We start from the raw sequence: 21832 nt of genomic DNA, 5'->3' as shown, positions 1-21832 counted from the left end.
CACATACACACATATATATATATATATATATATATATATATATATATATATATATATATATATATATATATATATATATATATATATATATTTGCTTTAATCCAAGTCAGCCACCCACTAGGGGGCAATAACATGCTTAAAGCTTCATTTAGTTGCTTAATTCATTCAAATTCCAAAGACACATATTTTAAAGTTTTTTTTCATTAATTTAGGAATTTATTCTTTTTCTTAAGTCCAGGTATTCGATCACAGTTGCTTATTTGTACTGTTACCTTTTTTTAGGTGTTTATTTAAAGGACTGAAAGTAGCTTTTACTTCATGAAGTACAAAAGTAATTAATTAGTTGAGATAAGTACTAAACCTTACAAGCACTACAATACGTCCAGTAATCGTATCTTTTACAAATCTGATGCCTTTATTGGTTAATTTCCTCAAATTAGCTCACAATGTGAGGAAAAAAAAAACGTGTTGAATGTGCACACCCGCACAAGAAAATGAGATGTCAATGTAGCGAAATCTTGGCCAAGACGTCACTTTATGCACTTCCGTGACCTTGCCATGTTGTAATGTGATCTAATCTTAGTTCACTTTGATTAAGAGGACAGGTGGGAGGTGCGGCATGCCCATCAATCTCAAGGTAAGTGCTGTACCTGTTCTACAAGTTCGACGAGTAAATCCGAAGTCTCACTTCATACTTTCCTCCTCTTTTCAGAGCATGTCAACCCGTCGCACATGGCACGGCTGACGCTTGGCGCTGCCGGAGGTCATGCGGACCCGGGACCCTGCGTCAGGGCGGCACTGGACCGGACCCTGGACCGGGTCGCCCACGTGGGCTGGGGGGCAGAACCTCTCCAGGAAAAGACCGGCAGGTGAGCTTCACATATCAATCTCATCGCAAACCAATGATTTCAAAACATAAATATGAGGAATTAGAAACAGCTAGTACATTATTTACATTTATCAATGAACAATTAGATTGTGTTATTATGGTGGTTATGGTGTACATCCTCTATCAACAAATGTTATGTTGAGCAAATAAGATGCCAAAATCATCCAAAGTGCTTTCTGTCTTGCTCTGCCAAATAGTGATCCCCTTGTTATTTCTATTGCCACGTGACAAGTTATAAATGGTATGCAGTGGTTTGGAATTGCCAAATAGTGAGTCACTTTTTGGCCCTTTGCTCATTGTACGTGGAATGAGGTACTATGCATTTGCGTAGTGGAGTAAAATTCTGATAACCGATTAATAAGGCGATTATTAGATTATAAGAATTTCGGCCAGAACATTTGATTTTTTTCAGCGTAGGGAAAAAAGTTGCCTTTATTTTATGTGAGGAAGCGTGAATGTCGTTATAATTGGCTTATGTTATAACATCCTTAAAAAAAAAGTATATGTATGTATGTATATTTATACATTTTTTGTTGAACTTGCGAAATAGTGTGTCACTGTTTATCTCTTTGGATCTTTTGATCTTTCTTTGGATCTTAGATTTGCCAAATAGTGAGCCTCTACTTATCTCTACCAGTGTTCGACCGGTATGGAATTCATAATAAAATTCCAATAATTTTCCGATTACAAAATTCATCATGCATAGTTTTTGCCTCTTAAATAATTAGAACTTTTGACTTTTAATCAGAACATATGACTGTTTTACAACTGAGATAAACATGTATCTTTGGTTTATATTCTAACCTGCTAATTAAAAAAAAAAACAGTATTTTTTGTCTTATATTAGTCAAAAAAACGTGTTTGTCCGATTAATCGGTGGAGATCTTATCTGTAATGTATTGCTTTGCTACTCTACAAATGATTCATACAAGAGAGAGGGTGCAAAAGTAGGTATTCGGCGCCATGCTTAAAATGTCTACTAAGCAGCACAGACAAAAAAATGACATGATTATTAGTTATCAAATATATTTCATGACCTCAAAATGATCATTTACAACTCTTTGACAAAGTATCCTCACTGTCCAAATTTGGCACTTGTATTTAATCTGAAAATGTTTACTTTGCAGCTCAGCGCAGTCATCACGTGATCTTCAAACGCCGTCGACCTCATCACACTCACAAACGTTGAGGAAGACATTCTGGAAGCTCTTCTCCAGAACAGGATGCCGGACCTTCTTGCCAGTGGTTGCAGTATGGTCTCTTTGCCATATGGAGGCGCCACAGTCCACGGAAGAGCTGTGTTTGCGAGGCTCTATACTGTGCCTGTTGTGGGGGACTCTGGGGGGCTGCGTCTATGTGCTGCTGTGCTACTTGAGGTCACCCGCGAGACGGGAGCCGGCTCCTGTGTTACGAGAGGAAATTATCACCCAAAGCAAGATAACGGCCAATGAGTGGTGAGGAAATGATTTCTATAGTAAAGACATTATTACATAACATACATATGTATGTAACATACATATGCTAACATTACATATTACATAACAATTGCAACATGAATTTATTTATCTTCTGTAAAATAATTGCGTATTTATGATAGCCTTCCACACTTAGTTGTGAAAACTCTTGGTAGAATTTGACTGTCTGTTTTATACTGCCCCTAGTGGTCAATAAAATGACCACCTACCTTTCAAAAATATGCTCGCTTAATACTAGCCCACAAAGTGAAATGCCATAGCAAGGCTAATGAAAAATGTTGGTGCCTCATATCTCCAGGTCACCAAGTTCAGGTGTCCCAATTGTTCTGGGTCTTGCCCTGGCAGATGGACTGCTAGTGAGCATCCTCCAGGAGCCCTTGGCGGATCCCAGCGGGCCTCACGTGCAGGATCTTCTCTCCAGGCTGGAGGTGAGTCTTCATTTTCTCAGGTGACACGTGAGGGCCTCATTCCTTCTCCTCATTGCAGTCTGTGTCCAACACACTTGCGAGTGTTCAGACGGAATCCACGGAGGAGGACGGTCTGCTGATTGAAAAAGTGACATTCATTCGAAGCTACCTGAGGAAAAGGTAAATCACGGTTCCTTCTTAGATATGAAAAATGTGGAATTAGCTTTGATAAAGTGGATGTTTCTCAAGGAAGCTTCTCTCCATTTTTGTAGGAGCAAGTCGTTGAGGAGGTTGCTCCAGGTCCAGGATGAGTTTGAGGCCGCCGTAAAGGAGCTGCAGGAAGGCGTGGAGGTCCGATGGGGCCGACTGGAGGAACTTCACACCGGAGTTACACTTACGAGAGAGGGCAGTCAAGATAGGGAAGACTTGGCCTTGGCTCACCAGGACACTGAGGTAAGCATTTTTTATTTATTTATTTTTTATAATGAAGTTCAAGTCCTGGAATTTTTTAAGCGACCCTTTCAAACCAACATGGCCGACTTCCTGTTCAAATTTGGGCATGGGTCCTTGAGACTTTTTTGTGCGTCCTGGACTGACAGACATATCTACCAAATTTCATGTCTGTTGGTGAAGCTGTTGCCTATAGCTGATTTTTTTTTTTTTCCGTCCTTCTTAAAAGTGCAAGTCCTGAAATTGCCCATTGTGGCTTTTTCAAACCAAAATGGCTGACTTCCTGTTCAATTTTGGGCATTGGTCCTCGAGACGTTTTCATGCTTCCTGTTCTGACAGACGTATCTACCAAATTTCATGTCTATTGGTAAAACTGTTGCTCTGGCCGACTTTTTTTTTTTCTAGCCTTCTTGAATCATTCAATACCAGGGATGTATTTTCACGTTTTTTTTTTTTTTTTATCTTTAGGATCGATTTAATACTTAAGTATCTGGAAATTAATGTCCTTAAGTATCAATTTAATACTGACGTATCTGGGATTTTATGTCCAGACTCCTAAAAAACATGAAAATACATCCCTGACATTGAATGAGTTAAAAATGCCAGTTCTGGAATTGCCCAAAATGGTACCATGACTGAGTTTCTGTTCAGTTTCCGCTGTGGATTCGAGAGACTTTTATCTGCATCCTCTTCTGAAAGACATTTCCACCAAACTTAATGTTTCTGTATAATGCACAAGGCCTGGAATTTGCCCATAGTGGCTGCCTCAAATAAAAAATAGTCCAAATTCATGGTTTCTTGAGACTTTTTCATCTGTCCTGTTATGATTGGAGTCCCATGACGTCCATCCTAACATTTCATGTATCTGCAAAGACCTTATTTGCAGTTTTCAGCCACCACAGGAAGCAACTAAACGACTGCCAAGCTCTCCTGAAAGACAGCACTCAGCTCCTTCAGGTAAACTTTGTCTTCTGAGCCCTGAGGAACGCTGTCTCCCCTGGGATTTTTTTCTTCTTCAGCTCAGTCCTCCCTTGTCCTCTAGGAGTTGATATGGAGTCACAGCCATGCCGGAAACACACTCAGAAGCTGCAATAGTGAGTCGGTGTGGCCGGAAATTCTGCTTCAGTCCAACATGGAGCAGGTGGACATTTTTTTTCATGAATGTTTTTAGCTTCTGCTCTTCAGTCTTAACTGAAAAAAAATGTCTCTTGTCTCGCAGTTTGACAAAGTGCAAGAGAGTTTTCTGTCCCTGGAACAGCAGACCACCACCTTCCAGGCCCACCTGGAGGGGCTGTCCACAGGTAAGGACGGGGAACAAGTCAGCGGGGCGTCCTCGCCGGACCTCAACAGCGGACTCTCCAGTGAAGTTTCCTCGGAGCGTCCCGATTCGGACGGCGAGGCGGACGTTCGCCTCTCCTTGTGCGAGAGGTCGGCGCATCAGCTCTCATCCACCATTGGACGCCTGCGGAAATCGGGACGGAAGAAAAAAGAAGTGAATGGACATTAGAACCAAAGGTGGGGAATATTCAGAAACATTAATAAAGAAAACACGTTAGGCTGGTCCTTAGCTGTGAATGTGAAACGGCTTTGATACAACTGTGCATCACAGTATTATTCTGTTTTCTCGTACAAAGTCTCATTTCCGGTTGGAAAAATTATATCCCCAGAATTTCCGATTTAGATTCAGGGCGGGAATTTTTTCAAAATTTGCTGCTTCAAACTAAAATGGCTGACTTCCTTTTCCATTTCGAGCATGAGTTCCTGAGACATTTTTGTGCATCCTGTTAGGATTGACACGCCCACCCATTTTACAGAAATCTTTGACACATTTTTTAGGTGCTGATATTTTTTCCCAAAGTACAAGTCCTGGAATTAGCCCCAAAATAATTGCTTCAAGCCAACATGGCCCAAAATGGTTGCTACAAACCAATATGGTGGATTTCCTGTTTAGTTTCAGGGATAAAACCATGAGACTTTTGTGTCCTGTTATGATAGATGTCTCCACCAAATTTCATGCCAAATGGTGGAACTTTTGTTTTCTTCCTACTCTGACAGTATGTGGGCCAGAATTAGCCACAAAATGGTTACTTCAAAGCAACATGGCTGACTTCCTGTTCCGCTTCAGGCGTGACTTCTTGAGGCATTTTTGTGCATCGAGGTTAAATTGTTTTCAGGGGCTGATATATTTTATTTGAACTTTCTCGCTAAGTACAAGTCCTGGAATCAGCCCCAGAATGATTGCTTCAAACCAAAATGGCTGACTTCCTTCCAGTCCAGTTTCAGGCATTAGTCCTTAAGATTTTTTATGATACACAAGTCCAACAAACATCGTGTCAATCAATGAAGCTGTTGTCGGAAATTGATTTTCTTACTAACTTTGTTACCAAATATGAGTCCTGGATTTGGCCCAAAATGTTAACCTCAAACTAACCAGATTTCCTGGTCAATTTTGTGCATGAGTCCTTGATACTTTTTTGCACATCTTTTTATGATAAAACATGTCCATCCAAATGTGTGTCGAACAATGAAACTGTTGTTTGCGGCGGATTTTCTTTCGAGGCCTGGATGTGGCCCAAAATGTTTGCCTCAAACTAACATGGCTGACTTCCTGTTCAATATTCTCCTTGAGACTTTTTTTTTTTTTTGCGCATCTTGTTATGATAAATATGTCCATCCGATTTGTGTCGATCAATGAATCTTTAGTCAGGGATTTTCTTTCTAGATTTTTTTATGATGTATGAGGCTTGGATTTGGCCCAAAATGGTGGCTTCAAACCAACATGGCTGACTTCCTGTTCAGTTTAAGTAGTCCTTGCGCCATATTTGTGCATCTTGTTATGACTTATGGCTTTGGGCGCAATAAGGTTCATTCATTTGTTTTAATAATATCAAACCTATTTTGATTCAAACTTAGTTCTTTCTGTTGTGCCCTGCATGTTGGCTTTTCTCCTTTCATTCCAAGTAACTTAAGCTAGGGCCCGCAAGGAATAGAACTTAAGATATACGAAGGGCGATAGAGGTCAACGCCGGAAGCGTTTTTGTTATTATTCCAAACGACGCAGCCCTCTTGACCCTAACGACTTTGATCCCCAATTCAATTATGTCGGCGAATGTTCGCCGGACTCCTTGTCGAGTTTGAAGAAAAGTCGTTTGAAAGTAAACGCACATGCCGTTTGACTGCATCCACGTCGGACCGACGAGGGGCGGGGGTTGGAGTTTTGAAGGGGGCGACGGTGTCGTTGGGTTGCGTTTGGGCCTCGGGGGATTTGGGATGAAAGGAACGTTATAGCACGGACAGAAGATGACAGCGCGTTAGATGGGATCCATACGGAGATGATTTAGCTGCTGGTCAATAAAAAGAAAGTGCTTTATCTCCGCCCCCTTTTTTAAAAATACATTTGTCCAAAGAAAACATTCAAATTGATCCCGGAGTTGAGTTTTTCTATTTTTTTTCAAGTGTTCCTCATTGTCAAGTTCGAGTAGCTTCCTGTTGTGGTTGTGAAGAAAAGGCCGTCTCAAAAGCACGTCAAGTGCGCCGCTGTTTGACAAAATAAGCTTGATGGCAAAGGTCAATCCCTGGCCTTAGCTTCACAATTACTCCGGCTCCGGTTTCACACAGATGTTACAGTAGCGCAAGGGAGGACAACTTTCAAGATCTTTCGCAGGGAAAACCTGAACAAAAAAGAAGCTACATGGCAAATACTAAAATGCTAAGCTAGGCTAGGCTAGTAAAGATAGCTTGCAGTGACCACTTATTATTTTGTTTACTGAATAGCAGATTTAAATATTTATAACCTAATTGTCTTTTTTAACATTCTGATATTATGTTTGTGTAGTAACAAAAAAAATATTTTAAGTTAATGTGATTCACAATCTAGCAGCGTGTCTTCAGTTAACATTAGCAAAACTAACCTAGCATTTTGAGAGTGAAGAGAAACTTGATATCCAAAGCTACGCTAAGCTAGCTAAAGCTAATATTCCTTCATGGGGTCCTTTGGTGGTGGTTCTTTGTTGAATGCTGTGTTCAAGTTTAACGTACTAAGAAACAATGCTAATTGCCAATTAGCACCTAGCAAGTCTTATGACGTTTAGACCTATAGCTATAAGTTATTTTTGTTTATAGATGAGTAAGATTTTTGTTTTGACATCACTGGAATGTATGCGCAGAATGTTGAAAGACAACGACAAGAAATTCCCAAGAAATTTTAAGCTATTTTTTGTCTGGTTACGGGAAGCTAGTATCGGTTAATGTCATATGTATGTTTCAGATGTACGTATTGCTTTTTTGTTTGTTGTTTTGTACAAATCTAGCTCATGCTACTAAGACAAATTATTTGTGTTTTTTACATACTTAGACGGTAAAGATGATTCTAATTAGCATTAGCATACTACTTAGCCTTTTTGATGTTGATATATATATATATATATATATATATATATATATATATATATATATATATATATATATATATATATATATATATATATAGTATATTAGATAGCTTCCAAAATGAATACAAATTCTTCTTTGGACATCCCTAAAAATGTATTAAAAAACGTCGACAGGAAACTAGAACAAAATTAGGCTAGTAAATGGAAGCTCGCCCTGATTCTGATTAGCAAATCTAGCTGCTACTTCTTACGTCTTCGTGTCTCTACGTCTTTTTGGGTCAGATCGCCTTCAAAATGAAATGGAATTCTTGGTTTGAGATTCCTCAAAGCTGTTTTTAGAAATGTTGACAGGAAATTTCAACAAAATTAAGCTAGCTCATGGGAGCTAACCTTGATTCCGATTAGCATTAGCAAATCTAGCTACTTTCCTCAGTCTTTTTGGATCAGATGGCATTCAAAATGAATGAGAATTCATGTTTTGACATCACTCAAACATGTTTTTTTTAATTGTCAGCAAATTTGAACAAAATGAGGCTAGTTGATGGAAGCTAGCCCTCGCTAATGGCATCATCCACTTGCTGTTTTGTTTGTCACGACACCTGCGTTGCATTCAATGTGAAAACGATGTCTGGAAACATCATAAAATCACCCAACAGGCTTTATTTATATTGTGATACTGCGTTCATTCAAGATGTGTTTTTGCCACTTTTTTTTGCCCGCGGACACGTGCGTCACATCAAAAAGGCCACGCACAGATGTACGCAATTAGCAACATGGCAGACATTCGAGGGGAGCAAAGGTCCATAAAGTGGCAGATTATTATGCTTCATCTAACGTGGCTGGAGGGGCCGTGTGACATTAATGGAAACGTTCCTTGAAGTTCCTGCTAAATCTTTATACCTGCCCTCAGCGCTCGCATGAGATCATTAGCAGGGGGAAAGATTTTTTTTTTCTTTCTTACTTTCTCTTAATAATATAAATAAAATATAAACATAATCTTACAAATACAAAGTTTTTTTTTAATGTTTAAGTCCATGACATTTTTTTTTAATCAAGAATTACGTCATTATTAGGTCATGATTTTTAAGAGAATAAAAAAGATGGAGCGAATTAATTATTTAATTTCAAACATATATGCTGTATATAAATATTAAATTTGTACATGTGAAACAAAAAGGTGAAAATAAAGTCAATACAACAAAATGACTCAAAAAGGAGAAAAAAGAAGCAAAAATATTTTTTATTACCCTACCTTTTTCAATTATGTATTGTATACAATATTATATAATGATATAATTAACATAATATAGTATATACTATTCTATAATACACTATAATGTAAATTACCACATACCGATTGCTCTCTTCTTATAATTTATTATGAAAATAGTATTTTTGTATGAACTAACTGAATTATTAGTAGACACTTTAAAAAATGAGACATACATAAACCCGCAATGTGTATCTCTTTAAAACTGATGGTCAACTAGACAGTTGTTTTTTTTTTTTGTTTTTTTTTCTGATGCACATGTTTGCAATTGCGCAAAATATGGCATGATAAACGTTTTGGCCGAGCACGCTTCTAATCCCTTTTGGAAGGCGAATGTTTTTAAGAGCTCCTTTGGTTCATGGCAGCACCTGTCTTTTATCTCTCAGTAATTCTCTATGTGCCCTGCCAAACATGTGGACCGCTTCATATCTCCAAATCCCTGCGAAGTAATTTTTTTTTCTACTTTAAATGTGCAGATGCAGCTGCTGTCAAGATGCTGCATTGGAGAAAAAAATGACCTTGGAGTCATCAAAAAATAACGGAGACCAGATTATGGCCCGGGGGCCATTTGTGGCCCGCCATCTATTTTTAAGCGGCCCGTGGCATAAACCAACAATTTCATTTGCTGCTAAGGAATTTATTGCATCTATTTTAGGGTTTTTCTAAATATGCAAAAGCATAGATGAAAAAATTAGAACTAAACTAGTTTCTCTATGGTTTTTTCACAAGCAAAAAAAAAAAACAATTATTGCCATAATGTATATTCTTTTTTTTTTGTTCTGAGAGTGATCAGATGAAGCTGCGATTCAGTGCAGGTCTAGATATTTTCTGGTGGGTTGCTAGGTTTCTAATCACCCCAAAATCCTGCAAAACATACAATGATTCGCCTTCTAAAAAACTGTTAAGGTCACAGTTTAAAAAACAGAAACCCTGCAAGCTTACAAAATATGCAATTGCTTTATTGATTTTAGTGTGATTGCTGAAAATCAAATACTAAAAATAATAAGTGGTAATCGACAGCCTGAAGCACGCACGCTTGACCTCTTTTTAAAGTAAAAGAAAAATGAAGGCCTCTGCAAAACGTCGTGTGAAAAACTCCTAAATTGGGGCAAATTCGTAAGTCAAGGCACCATTGTTTTCATAAAACTTTATCTGTATCTGACGTGGAATGTGGCGGCGTGTGAGGCAAAACAAACACGGCGTGTCTTCCGCTCAGAAAGACGCCGACATGTGGCAACAGAAGCTTCTTAATCCACATCCACACCCCCAAATTGTGTAGAAGAGGGAAAAAAATGGGAGTCGGAGAAATTGTTTATTCTCCTTCAGGAAATGTCAGCCTGCTCGCACAAAGAATAGCCACATGACATTGCCGCTAAATCACTCATGATGACATGACAGGTGGCTTGTGTGTATTTGTCTTTTTATATACGAGTGAAAATTGATATAAATAATTGCAGCAGTTGTACCTGTTGGAATATTGACTGGTATGGTAGATTTTGTTTAGTATGCCCTCCACTGGCCAAATATGGCTACTGCATTGAGAGGAGTGCGGCTGAAGTTTAAAAACAAGATGGCCGCCTTGCCTTCCGGTGTAGTCAATGAGCTCAAGCCCCAATTAGCATGAAATGAAATCGATATTTGGCAGACTTATCTAATTGAAGCTTGCAAAATGACGATTGTTTCTATCTTATCAACTCCTTAAGATACCTAACCGAATTAAAGGAATTCGTCGCCCGAACAAACGAATGGTGAGTGAAATTGAAGTCGTTTTGAAATGTGTTTTTGTTTTGTAAACATGAGATTTTTCAGTTGTATTTATTTGTATTTCCTTACCTATAAGAGTACAGGCTTTGAATTTCCTGGTCTGTTAGATTTCGGCTTTTGTTATGATTATTTTTTTTAATAGGAAAGTTATATTTAATGCATGCTTTTGTTTTTCATGGTGTGGAAAAAAGAAGGTTAATTGTTTTCATATTTTGTTACTGAGTTTTGTGTTTCATTTGAGTTTCATTTCAGTGGGGAGGTCTTTAGTTTTCATTTTATTTTTTTTAGATACCTTACTACTTTTGTTGTTTCTTTTTACTTAATGAAAAATGCCACATTTTTACTTGAGGTGGGTACTTATTTCTCACCCTAGTCAATTAGAGAAGATGTGTTCATTTTTGTCAGTTTTTTTTTTAAAAGAGATTTATTGCCTTTTTTTCTTGACGGCCGCACCTTTAGTTGAGGGAGGCCATTATTTATTCTTAGTTATTTAGTTATTAGTTATTTATTCTATTTATTCTTTTTTTTTTTAAATAAAACTTTCTGGTACTACATTTAAACCCTTAATTTTTTATGGAAAAAAATACACTATTAATTAAAAGAGGTACTTATTTCTAACCTATTGAGAGGAGGCCTTTTTTTTTTTTGCCCTTTTTTTCATACGACATTAGCGCCCACTATACCACATTCCCAGATGAGGGGAAAAAAAAGCTGTCATTTCTTTTCGGAAGACGTTTATTCGTCACCCTGATATAATGATGGGAATCCCCTTATTTTTTTTGGTTAATAGATGAGCAATTAAAATGATGGATGAAATATTAGAAAGAAGTGCGAGCGAGATCCAGCAAGCTGCTGACGGAGCAGAGGCGTGCACTCACTTCGTTAATTGAAGCCAGCGATATGAGTTGGATGGATGCTTGTCCTCGTGCTGTCCCTCCCCGAGCGCCCATATTGTTGTTGCGAGACCTCCCACGCAAACCGAAAAAGAAAAAAAAAACACACAGGCGTACTAATCCGAGTCGATTGTTGTTTCTGATATTAAAAAAAAAAAAAAGTAGGACAAAAGAAAACTTGCAACCCCCTTTCATCACACACATTGCACTAGTTTGAAATGGACATTTAATGGAGTTGACATAAAACAGACTTGTTTTTTGGACACATGAATTGTTCATAAAAATCTGTCATCACTCATTGAGTTAATAGCGACATAGTGTGTCATTAAAATTAATAGTTTTGGGGAGAAAAAAAGAAAATATCACTCGGGTCAAAGAAATAAAATTAAAATAATAAAATAAATAAAGAAAAAAAATGTAAAAATAGTAAAAACTGATCAAATATGGAAAGAAAATTAAATATGAAAATGGAAAATATTTTCAGGCTGATCCTGTAAAATTCAAATAACTGATTAATCAGCTAATCGATTTGAAGTCTTAAGTAGTAATGAAAACATTTTTTTTTTGGGCCAATTAATGCTTACAACAATAAAGAAATGACTCTCAGGCAGTTTTTTTTTAACTTTACAACAACAATTGTCATATTGTTGTTTTTTTTTTTTATCGGAAATGTTGAATGTCATAGGTTCGAAAAAAAATAACATGAATAAACCTGGCATTTTGTTTCATATTTTTTTTGTGGAATACGTTTGTCGCGATGTCATGTACACGTTTTTTAATCCATCTAAGGGGGGTGGCCATTATGCCCACTTGCCCCCTGAAAATGACATCACAGTCGCTCAGGGCTAAGGTCATGTCATGTGACCGAACTCTGCAAAAAGGTTATGAACAACTGTGATGTCATTTACAGTCGACGAGTGCAAAATGGCCGAATTTTTACTTTTTTTTTTTTTTTTTTTTTTTTCCAATCACGGGTACCTGTATTTAAAAAAAAAAAAAAAAAAAAAAAAAAATATATATATATATATATATATATATATATATATATAGTGAGAGAGACATGAGGGAAAAAAATATATTTTTGCGGTGTAACTGTATTTTGGACTGTCTATAGGTTAAACAGTTAGGAAAAAAAAAAGATTTTACTAATTACGTCGGAATGAATACCTGGACTTTAAAAAGCAAACGTAAAAATACGTCTTTGGCATTGAACGAGTTAAACCACCAAATCCCTTTCCCGCTCATTCCCAGCACACTGCAACTTTTCGAAAGACTGTGCGTTCCATGGCCAAAATTGATGGAGGTAAATGAGCAGTAGCCGCCGTCATCTCTCCCCTTTGCTTCCCTTTTTCTTCCTTTTTTTTTTTTTCTTTCGTCGTCCTCCCCTCGCCGCTCGTCTTGTGTGGTCCGCCGCTCCGAGTCATTCCCAAACAATCGGCATTAATCCAGGGAGGGAGTGAAGTGGGCCTGGCTTCAGCGTACAGTACACACACCACACACACACACTCACACACTAAGCAAGTCCTTTAATGGCGCTTTATTGTCTTGTAGAAAATGCTCGAGCATGAAGGGCATCCATCAAAGGCGGCCATTAATGGCGTACTATCATCAAAGAAGCCTTGAAAAAAAGAAAAGCACTTCATCACTGAAGTGATCTTGCTGAGCCCACAGTCGAGTCATTAAAGTTTTGTCTGCTAAACATGATGACTGTGCACTATTAACTCATTCACAGCCAGTTTTAAAAACAAAAATCACCGTCCGCGGCAGTGAGTGGCTTGGAGAAACCGTCACCTTGTACAGTCGACTGATTGCTTAAAGAAAAGCTTCCAGAAAACGCTTAACTGCGTTATTTATTGACGTAATATTTTTCCATAGTTTTTCATCAAATTCTGTGTAATTTAGGAACAGTTGCATATAGCGGTGGTCCCCAACCCCCGGTCCGCGGATCAACTGGTACCGGGTCGCGTGGGCTGCACCTGAGATGTTTTGGAGATGATTTAGAAATTTTAGTTTAACAGTTCATACGATTGTGCTTGATCTTTGTTTTTTTTTGGCGCCGCCTCTGGCCGCTGTTGTTATTACATACATAGTGAGAAGGATGTGGTTTTTCGAGCAGCCAGCGCAGCCGTGGGCAAACTATGGCCTGGGGGCCATATGCGGCCCCTTAAGCTTTTTAATGCGGCCCGTCAAACGAAAAAAAATCAGTCAGGAAAAGAGTGATAATGTTAATAACCTGAAGGATAACGGAACAATTGGTGTTTAAAGGAAGAAATGTTAAAAACTTGTTAAAAACATTTGTCAAATTTCAGAACTCTCGTGGCCCTCGAATCACCCCTGCCCACCCCTGAGCCAGCGCAACCCCCTGCCCCGCGGTCCGCAATATAAATCTAAGGCGTTGACCGGTCCGTGGTGATCAAAAGGTTGGGGACCACTGACATATAGTCTTTATCCTCTGCACAGAAAACTGATATTACTGCCGCACTAAAAATATAAGAGGAGCTGAGCCTCCATTGCAGCTCTTGTAACTCAATGCTCAATTTTTTTTAGCTTAATAAAATGAACATTTCACATGTATGAATGTAAAAGTAAAATTTTGCCCGGGCTTTGTTGGGTTGATTGACTGCCCGAATCGATTTCATACATGCTAATCACCAAACCCGAGATGCCACCAGGGAGTCACTTCATACTTTTTTTTGACACCACATCCGCCACACGAACATACCCCCCCCTTTCCTCTTCCGTCTGGCCCGGTGAAGTTGTGGAGAAGAAGCGGGTCACTTGCTGCCTTACGCCCATTACCGTAATGAACGTTGGCATGCTTAATTGTTTTCCGTGGGGGCCTAATGAGGTGAGAAGAGGTACGATGCAATTAAGGGAGGGTCGGCTGAGGAAAAGGAGGCGGAGGAAGCCCAGGGAAGAAAAAAAAAAGTGCAGCAAGGCGCTGGAGTGGAGAGATTGAATTGTCAGCGCAGGTTATGATTAGGAGGCGCGGAAGCAGCCATGTGAAGAAATGAATTTCATGCCTGTTGATTCCGTAAATTCTCTTGGAATGTCGGGATTCCTCTGGCAGACATCAGGAGGACATCTGAGCGGGATAAGATAAACATCATCTCCTGACACAAATGATTTATTTATTGCTTTAAGGTCGAATGATTTATTTTTGCCTCAAGCTTAATAGAGCGATCGTCTTGTCGTTCTTTTACCTCCGTGAGATCGTTAGATAGCTGGCTAGTCGGCTAGCTGGATAGTTGTAGTTAGATAGCTAGTCGGCTAGCCGGAGCGATGCCGGATCGATAATTCTAGCTAGCTAGCTAGTCATCTTGCTAGATCGATAATTCTAGCTAGTCGTCTGGATGGATAAATAACTCTAGCTAGCTAGCTCGTCGTCTAGCTGGATGAATAACTAGCTTGCTAGCTCGTCGTCTAGCTGGATTGATAACTAGCTAGCTAGGTAGTCGTCTAGTGGGAAAATTTACAGTAAAATTTCCATAAGTATCAGTTTCATTGTCGACGATGTATGATGAAATAGCAGATACTTTAGTTGGCAAAAATGAAATCCTACGGTTATGTGAAGACCAAAAAGTTCTCTCTTTTAACAATACTTAATAATAACAAGACTGACCTAAATGTGAGGCGCTAACACCGCCAATCCAAGCTGCTTGTTGCGCTCATGTTCTTTTTCCTGTTCAATGAACCAACTGAATGCGAGTGCTGCCCGCACCTCACACGTCACCACAATGGCGACGCGAACAAGGCCGGGCCCCTCGAGCTTTTCTGGGTTCCCGTCGTGGAGCGGGGCCCGATGCGGGCACCCGCCTTCCCCCTCCTGCCTCCGCTGAGCTTTTGTGGGCGGCGGCCGCGACCTCCCCGTCTTTTCCGGCTGCTCCCCGATGGCCTCAAACAGGATTAGTCCCCGCTCTTTCTCTGTGGATTTGTGGGTGTTACCGCCGGCCGGCTGCAACCGCGGCGCTTTAATTACCTCGCCACCAGGGGGCCTCGCGGCTGCCCCGTGGGTAACAAGCCCAGAGTGGGGAAAAGCTGACGGGCTATACTTAGCACCGACAAACTTTTTGACCCTGATGCTGTTTAGGATAATATTTAATCCAGTGATTCTCGACCTTTTTTCTTAAAATATACACCCCCTGCGAAATATAGTTTTAGAATTACACTTTGTATATTTCACGCAACAACCTAGCTCAGCTTTTATTATCCTAGCTTAACGCTAACACACAATGAATTGAGCGGTAGTCTACCCACCGAGCTAGCTTCCTACTTACCTATCATCTTTAAGCTCTCATTAGGTTTTAAATATGCTGCACCACATTTTGTACGCAAACAAAATAAGACCTTGGCTGTATAAATGTGGGGAAACACCTTTTTACTACTTGAACATGCTGAAGAACAGCAAGCACGTTTGCGTTGCGTAGTTTTAGAATTACACTTTGTATATTTAACGCAACAACCTAGCTCAGCTTTTATTATCCTAGCTTAACGCTAACACACAATGAATTGAGCGGTAGTCTACCCACCGAGCTAGCTTCCTACTTACCTATCATCTTTAAGCTCTCATTAGGTTTTAAATATGCTGCACCACATTTTGTACGCAAACAAAATAATACCTTGGCTGTATAAATGTGGGGAAACACCTTTTTACTACTTGAACATGCTGAAGAACAGCAAGCACGTTTGCGTTGCGTAGTTTTAGAATTACACTTTGTATATTTAACGCAACAACCTAGCTCAGCTTTTATTATCCTAGCTTAACGCTAACACACAATGAATTGAGCGGTAGTCTACCCACCGAGCTAGCTTCCTACTTACCTATCATCTTTAAGCTCTCATCAGGTTTTAAATATGCTGCACCACATTTTGTACGCAAACAAAATAATACCTTGGCTGTATAAATGTGGGGAAACACCTTTTTACTACTTGAACATGCTGAAGAACAGCAAGCACGTTTGCGTTGCGTAGTTTTAGAATTACACTTTGTATATTTAACGCAACAACCTAGCTCAGCTTTTATTATCCTAGCTTAACGCTAACGCTAACACACAATGAATTGAGCTGGAGTCTACCCACCGAGCTAGCTTCCTACTTACCTATCATCTTTAAGCTCTCATCAGGTTTTAAATATGCTGCACCACATTTTGTACGCAAACAAAAAAATACCTTTGCTGTATAAATGTGGGGAAACACCTTTTTACTACTTGAACATGCTGAAGAACAGCAACCACGTTTGCGTTGCGTAGTTTTAGAATTACACTTTGTATATTTAACGCAACAACCTAGCTCAGCTTTTATTATCCTAGCTTAACGCTAACACACAATGAATTGAGCGGTAGTCTACCCACCTAGCTAGCTTCCTACTTACCTATCATCTTTAAGCTCTCTTTAGGTTTTAAATATGCTGTTTGTAAGCAAACAAAATAATACCTTGGCTGTATAAATGTGGGGAAACACCTTTTTACTACTTGAACATGCTGAAGAACAGCAAGCACGTTTGCGTTGCCCTTTTCGTGCAGCACCTGCCCATTCTTTGACAACAACCAAAGGCAAACATTCCCATTCCGACAGCCAGGAATGACGTCAGCGACACCCGAGCCCAGCTGGACGCGTCCACTCCCATTTATGCATCACCTCGTGCCACAATCGCTCACTAAATGCTTCCCGCTTAGGATTCACGTGCGGGCCGCCATATTAAACGTAGCCCGAGGCCCAACGAAACAACGCCGGCCAGTTTTCAACATCTGGACCGGGCTTCATGACGTTGTTTGTGAGTTAGTGTATGTTGGCACATTGTGCGTGTGTGTGCGAGCGGGGTACGCACAAAGGTAGACTTGTGAGTGTGACGACCTGTGGAAAATTCCCGTCGGTGCTGCGCCAAGACGTCTTGGACGTCGTCTGAGGCGGGATTGGTGAGGAATGTAAGATGATGCGGTGGAGTGCTTTTGCACAAGTGATAAATGTGCGTACAAACATGACACTAGACCATTTCCATTGTGTCGTTTGAAGAAATGACCATTTTTTTTATTATCGTATCCTACCGTCATCAATCATACTGTATTGCAGTATTTTTTTCAATGATGTAGCACCTGTCAATAGATTTTAAGCCAAGTACAACTAAACAAATTGTGTTACTAATTACTATGCGCATCTGTGAAAAACATAGCAAAATAAAGCATGCAAAGCAGCTGCTATATATACCACAATAAGTCAATTCATGGTCCAAATATCTGCTCTTAATTTGAAGAAAAAAAATACTATTCCTGTTACAGGCCTCACGGTAATAAAAATAATGAAAATAGGTTAGAATCTTACAAAATAAAGGCATGCAACAGAAATCACAATCACAGTATGTAGCAAAAAGCTGGTTCATGTTCTGATCAATTTGCTCTTAATTTGAAAAGTGATCTGCTGATACCTGCAGAAACCCTTTTAAAATTTCGAGTACCCCTAAAAGTCACATCATGTTACCCCTTTTTAATAATAGTTGTTAATAATAGTTGTTTGTACTTTACACTGACATTGGTTATCTTAACTTACTGTACCATAGTGCATCATCTCATTAGACATCACTTTGTATCATATTTCAGCGTAGAATCGTGTCAGTGTACATTATATAGTGTCGATTTTTCTCGCATCATAACAAATTTGACCATATTGTGTTTTATGAAATCACAACACCAGAGACAGCGCTTCCTTCGTCAGGTGTTGCTGTTTTGATTAGCGACAAAACTGAAACGGACATTCCTGGAAATTAACAAATGCATCTAAAAAAAAAAAAAAAAAAATCTTATATCTGTGGGAAAATGGGAAGCGTCTATTTGAGGGAGGCGTTAGCTTTTCACAAATCTGATCAGATCTGCAAGGCTACCGACTATCCCATCAGGAGCTGGAAAGAGACCCCATTGCATCTGGTCCTGCTTATACCCCCCCCCCCCCCCCCCCCATCCATACCCACTCCAGCTGCCCCCCCACCAAAAAAAAAAAAAAAAACCTCAATCATTTCCTCCAATTTTCCTGCACGGCAACAGAGCGACGCAAAGACAAACGGCGACTCCTTTGCTATGTGCTTTGAGTGTGCAAAGAGGAAGCACATGCACAAATACATAAATAAACTACACACACGACACACACACACATTTGTAGGCATTCCAGCAGCACCTGCACCCACTTAATATTTAGCTGGGAGAAAAAAAAAGCCTGTCATGTTTGTTCACTGAAGGAAACAAGTTTGGTTTTAATTAGAGCGCTTGCCAAGTACTGAGGTAACTGCTTGTGTTTTTTTTTTTGCATAGGTTTTTTTTTGTCATATATATTTTTGAATGCATTAGAAAAAACACCAAGGATCAGCATGCATGAGGTCATTAGAAATGAATTGAGTCAATGTAGTATTTCTGTTACTGTTAGCAAAATGAAGTGGGAATATTTTTATTAAAATAGAAGCTTCAGACCAAAATGACTGCTTTTTTTGTTTTGTTTTTATGCATGACTGTCAAACTGGCTGAATTTTGCTCCCCACAATTTTTTTTTCAATTTTATTTCATCTCTTGTGCAGTATTTTGTCCAATCATTTAAACTATACTGAAAAGGGATTTCACATAAAAGGGACGAATTAGGAGAAGACACCGGGGAGCTGAAATTTCACCCACGTACGAGCACTTAATTATTAACAAGAATAAATGACCCAAAAATGGTTAAATTTCTGTTCAAAGGTTAACAAATGTGGCTTCAAATCCAAATGGTGGACTTTTTACTCTTGAAAAGACTCGTTTTCTATAAATTACTTTTTTTTTTTCAGATTTTTAGCAGTTAAAATGCTCATTATTACAAAAAGCTGAAATAAATTGAGGGTTGATGATGCTTTTCAAACTGCCTTTATTACAGCAAAATTGTGCCTTCAACACAGACTGAACATGAATGCATGTTTAAAAATAAGAGCAGCACTAACATATTTTCAACATAATACCAACACACTGATTGTTAAAATAATGCACCAACACAACAGTAACATGCATGACTGCATCTACTAGTGGAAAGTGCCCCCTGTTTGTGAGTATGATAGCAGTTTAAACTCAAAATCAACAGTGTTTTCTTCTGTCTCACATTGTTTACTGTGAAATTGCCCGCTGGTGGCAAAAAAAACAAAAACAAAAAAACTACGGGCTGGACTTTTAAGCTGCTGGGTTCAATGTGTGAGAAAAAAAGTAGCGGCTTATTGTGGCCTGAGACTTTTATATTTTCGGATCTTTTCATGGTAGATGATGCAAATTCAACATGTATTTTTAATGACTGGCATGCTTCCTGTTCTCTCGGACAAAGGGCCAAGATGGAGAGCCAGCAGGATGATCCTGAGGAAAAACAGAGCTGGGAGGATCCCATACTGTCCACCCTGACTCAAGTTCGACGCTGAGCCAAGCTCCGGCACTGTAATTGTGCTCAGGTGTGTCTCAAGTTTAAATCTTTAACATCTAACTAAAAAAAAAAAAGAGAGACAAAGTGCTCTCTAGCGAAAAAGTCCGAAATTAGATCATCCAAGTCTTTAGCAACATTTAATGGATAATTTACCAATTACGCAAACGAGGAAATATGGACAAAGATGCAGAAGTTGTCCCAACTATTGCTCAACGTCAGCTGCAATCGACTTGAGCTCACCTGAGACCCTTACGAGTCCAACTCCAACTGAAAATAGATAGACCACCCAATGCTCTACTAGACAGATGTCGCAGATCAATTTCAACCCTTGTGCACTATTTTGACCATTTATGGGTCATTTTTTTTCCACATCATTCTGGCAGTATCTTAGCCAAGGGGTGACACACTCCTGCTAGTGCAGTGCTTCTCAAATAGTGGGGCGCCCCCCCCAGGGGGGTGATGATCCCAGGAAAAAGGCTTTATGTTTTTGTCATGTGGAATGTAATTGCAATCAAGTAATATTTTTCATCATTTTCTTTTAGTTTCAGGCACTTTGGTGCACTTGCTTCTTTTTTTTTCCGTTTTAGACTAAGCTATAACCCGTGTAAACACGATCAAATAATTAACAGTTGTTGAAAGTTGATTTATATTGCATTTTTTCTGTTAATTTTAAAAAGGATACATGTGTAGGTATACTTCAACAATTTTCATCAATAATAATCTTATTTATATTCAGTGCATCAACTGGGGGGGCGTGCAAAGTTTTCTCTTTTCTGGGGGGGGCTGGCAAAATATAGTTGAGAAACACTGTGCTAGTGTGATAAACTAATTGATAGTGCACCATCTGGGTGAAATTTCAGCTCCCTAGTGTCTTCTTTTAATGTGTTCCCTTTGATATGAAATATATATATATATATATATATATATATATATATATATATATATATATATATATATATATATATATATATAAGGTTTGGAGAAAATATCGCTCAAACGTTAAAGGTGGCATTTTTCCAAAAAGTAGACCTTGACCAGGTGGAGCAGAACTTGGTCTCACTCCCATCGTCCTGATCCGCGCGGCAGAAATGTCCACAGCAGGTGTCCGCGCGGATGTTTTAGCCATTTCCCGTCATATTAAATTGAAAGTACACACACGTGCGCACACACGCACAAACCGCAATCCCGGGACGCAAACATCAACAAGTGGAAAAACATTTGACAGCTTCGGAGTGTCAAGTCAAGACTGTTGGGTGGGCTCCGCCGCTCAGGGGGTGGCCAGGCCTTGTGAGCCCCCGTTGTGGCGTACAGTGTGAGCTCAGATTGTAAACACCCCCCAACTCCGGTGACCCCTCCACCCCACCCCCATGACACAGAAGGTGAGCTGGACGCCGGGCTGGATCAACTCCAGCTGGACTTGTGCAAAAGTAACATGTTGCCTGTGCCAAGTAAAAAACTTGTTAATTTTTTTTTTTTAATACAAATACCAACTTGTGCCTGTAGAAAATACGTGTCCATTTGTAGCAAAATGTTTATATAAGAGCTTTAGAACATATTTACAATATGTCTTAACATATTTTCAAATACATTCGAGTGTATTGTTACATATGCTCAGATGTCCTTACAAGTACTTTTGGATGTATTTGTTGGGGTCAAAACTAAAAACAGCATTTGTTCCCATAATGCCACTGTGTTAACAAGCATACCCCATAACAGTATGAAAAAAATATATATATATATATATATATATTTTTTTTAAGCCTTTAGCTTACAAGTACCTATTTTCAAGTATATTCGGGCATTATATTGAAATATGTTCAAATGTACTTCTAAATATGTTAACATCAAACAAAATCAAAACATTTGTTCCCAAAATGA

At 39.1% G+C, this 21832-nt stretch overlaps 1 protein-coding gene and 1 long non-coding RNA gene across 4 annotated transcripts in view; one reads left to right on the top strand and one right to left on the bottom strand.

Annotated features, from left to right (window-relative positions):
• The first annotated feature begins 697 nt into the window (after positions 1-697).
• Positions 698-21832, top strand: part of LOC148415466 (uncharacterized) — a 43097-nt gene continuing 21962 nt past the window's right edge. Inside the window, exons 1-9 of one of the 3 annotated variants that reach the window (XR_015867183.1) lie at positions 698-869; positions 2017-2343; positions 2663-2792; positions 2851-2951; positions 3044-3224; positions 4095-4178; positions 4264-4362; positions 4441-4736; positions 19862-19982. Coding sequence is in view for 2 of the 3 variants with exons in the window: in XM_088427175.1 (XP_088283301.1) it covers positions 733-869; positions 2017-2343; positions 2663-2792; positions 2851-2951; positions 3044-3224; positions 4095-4178; positions 4264-4362; positions 4441-4728 (1347 nt within the window). In the remaining variant the exon portion in view is untranslated. Of the gene's footprint in view, positions 870-2016; positions 2344-2662; positions 2793-2850; positions 2952-3043; positions 3225-4094; positions 4179-4263; positions 4363-4440; positions 7611-19861; positions 20668-21832 lie in introns of those variants that run through there. The other 2 variants (XM_088427175.1, XM_088427174.1) reach the window with 2 other exon arrangements.
• On the bottom strand, positions 13062-15507 carry LOC148415467 (uncharacterized). Its single transcript, XR_015867235.1, has 2 exons — positions 15162-15507; positions 13062-14624 (listed from the first exon to the last, which is right to left on the bottom strand). It is a non-coding gene; the product is annotated as an uncharacterized LOC148415467 (long non-coding RNA).

Source organism: Hippichthys cyanospilos, chromosome 11 (assembly GCF_059441005.1).
Source record: "Hippichthys cyanospilos isolate Australia breed blue-spotted pipefish chromosome 11, RoL_Hcya_1.0, whole genome shotgun sequence".
Taxonomy (NCBI): domain Eukaryota; kingdom Metazoa; phylum Chordata; class Actinopteri; order Syngnathiformes; family Syngnathidae; genus Hippichthys; species Hippichthys cyanospilos.
The sequence above is the reverse complement of the archived record's forward strand: the minus strand, read 5'-3'. Positions and strand labels throughout refer to the sequence as shown.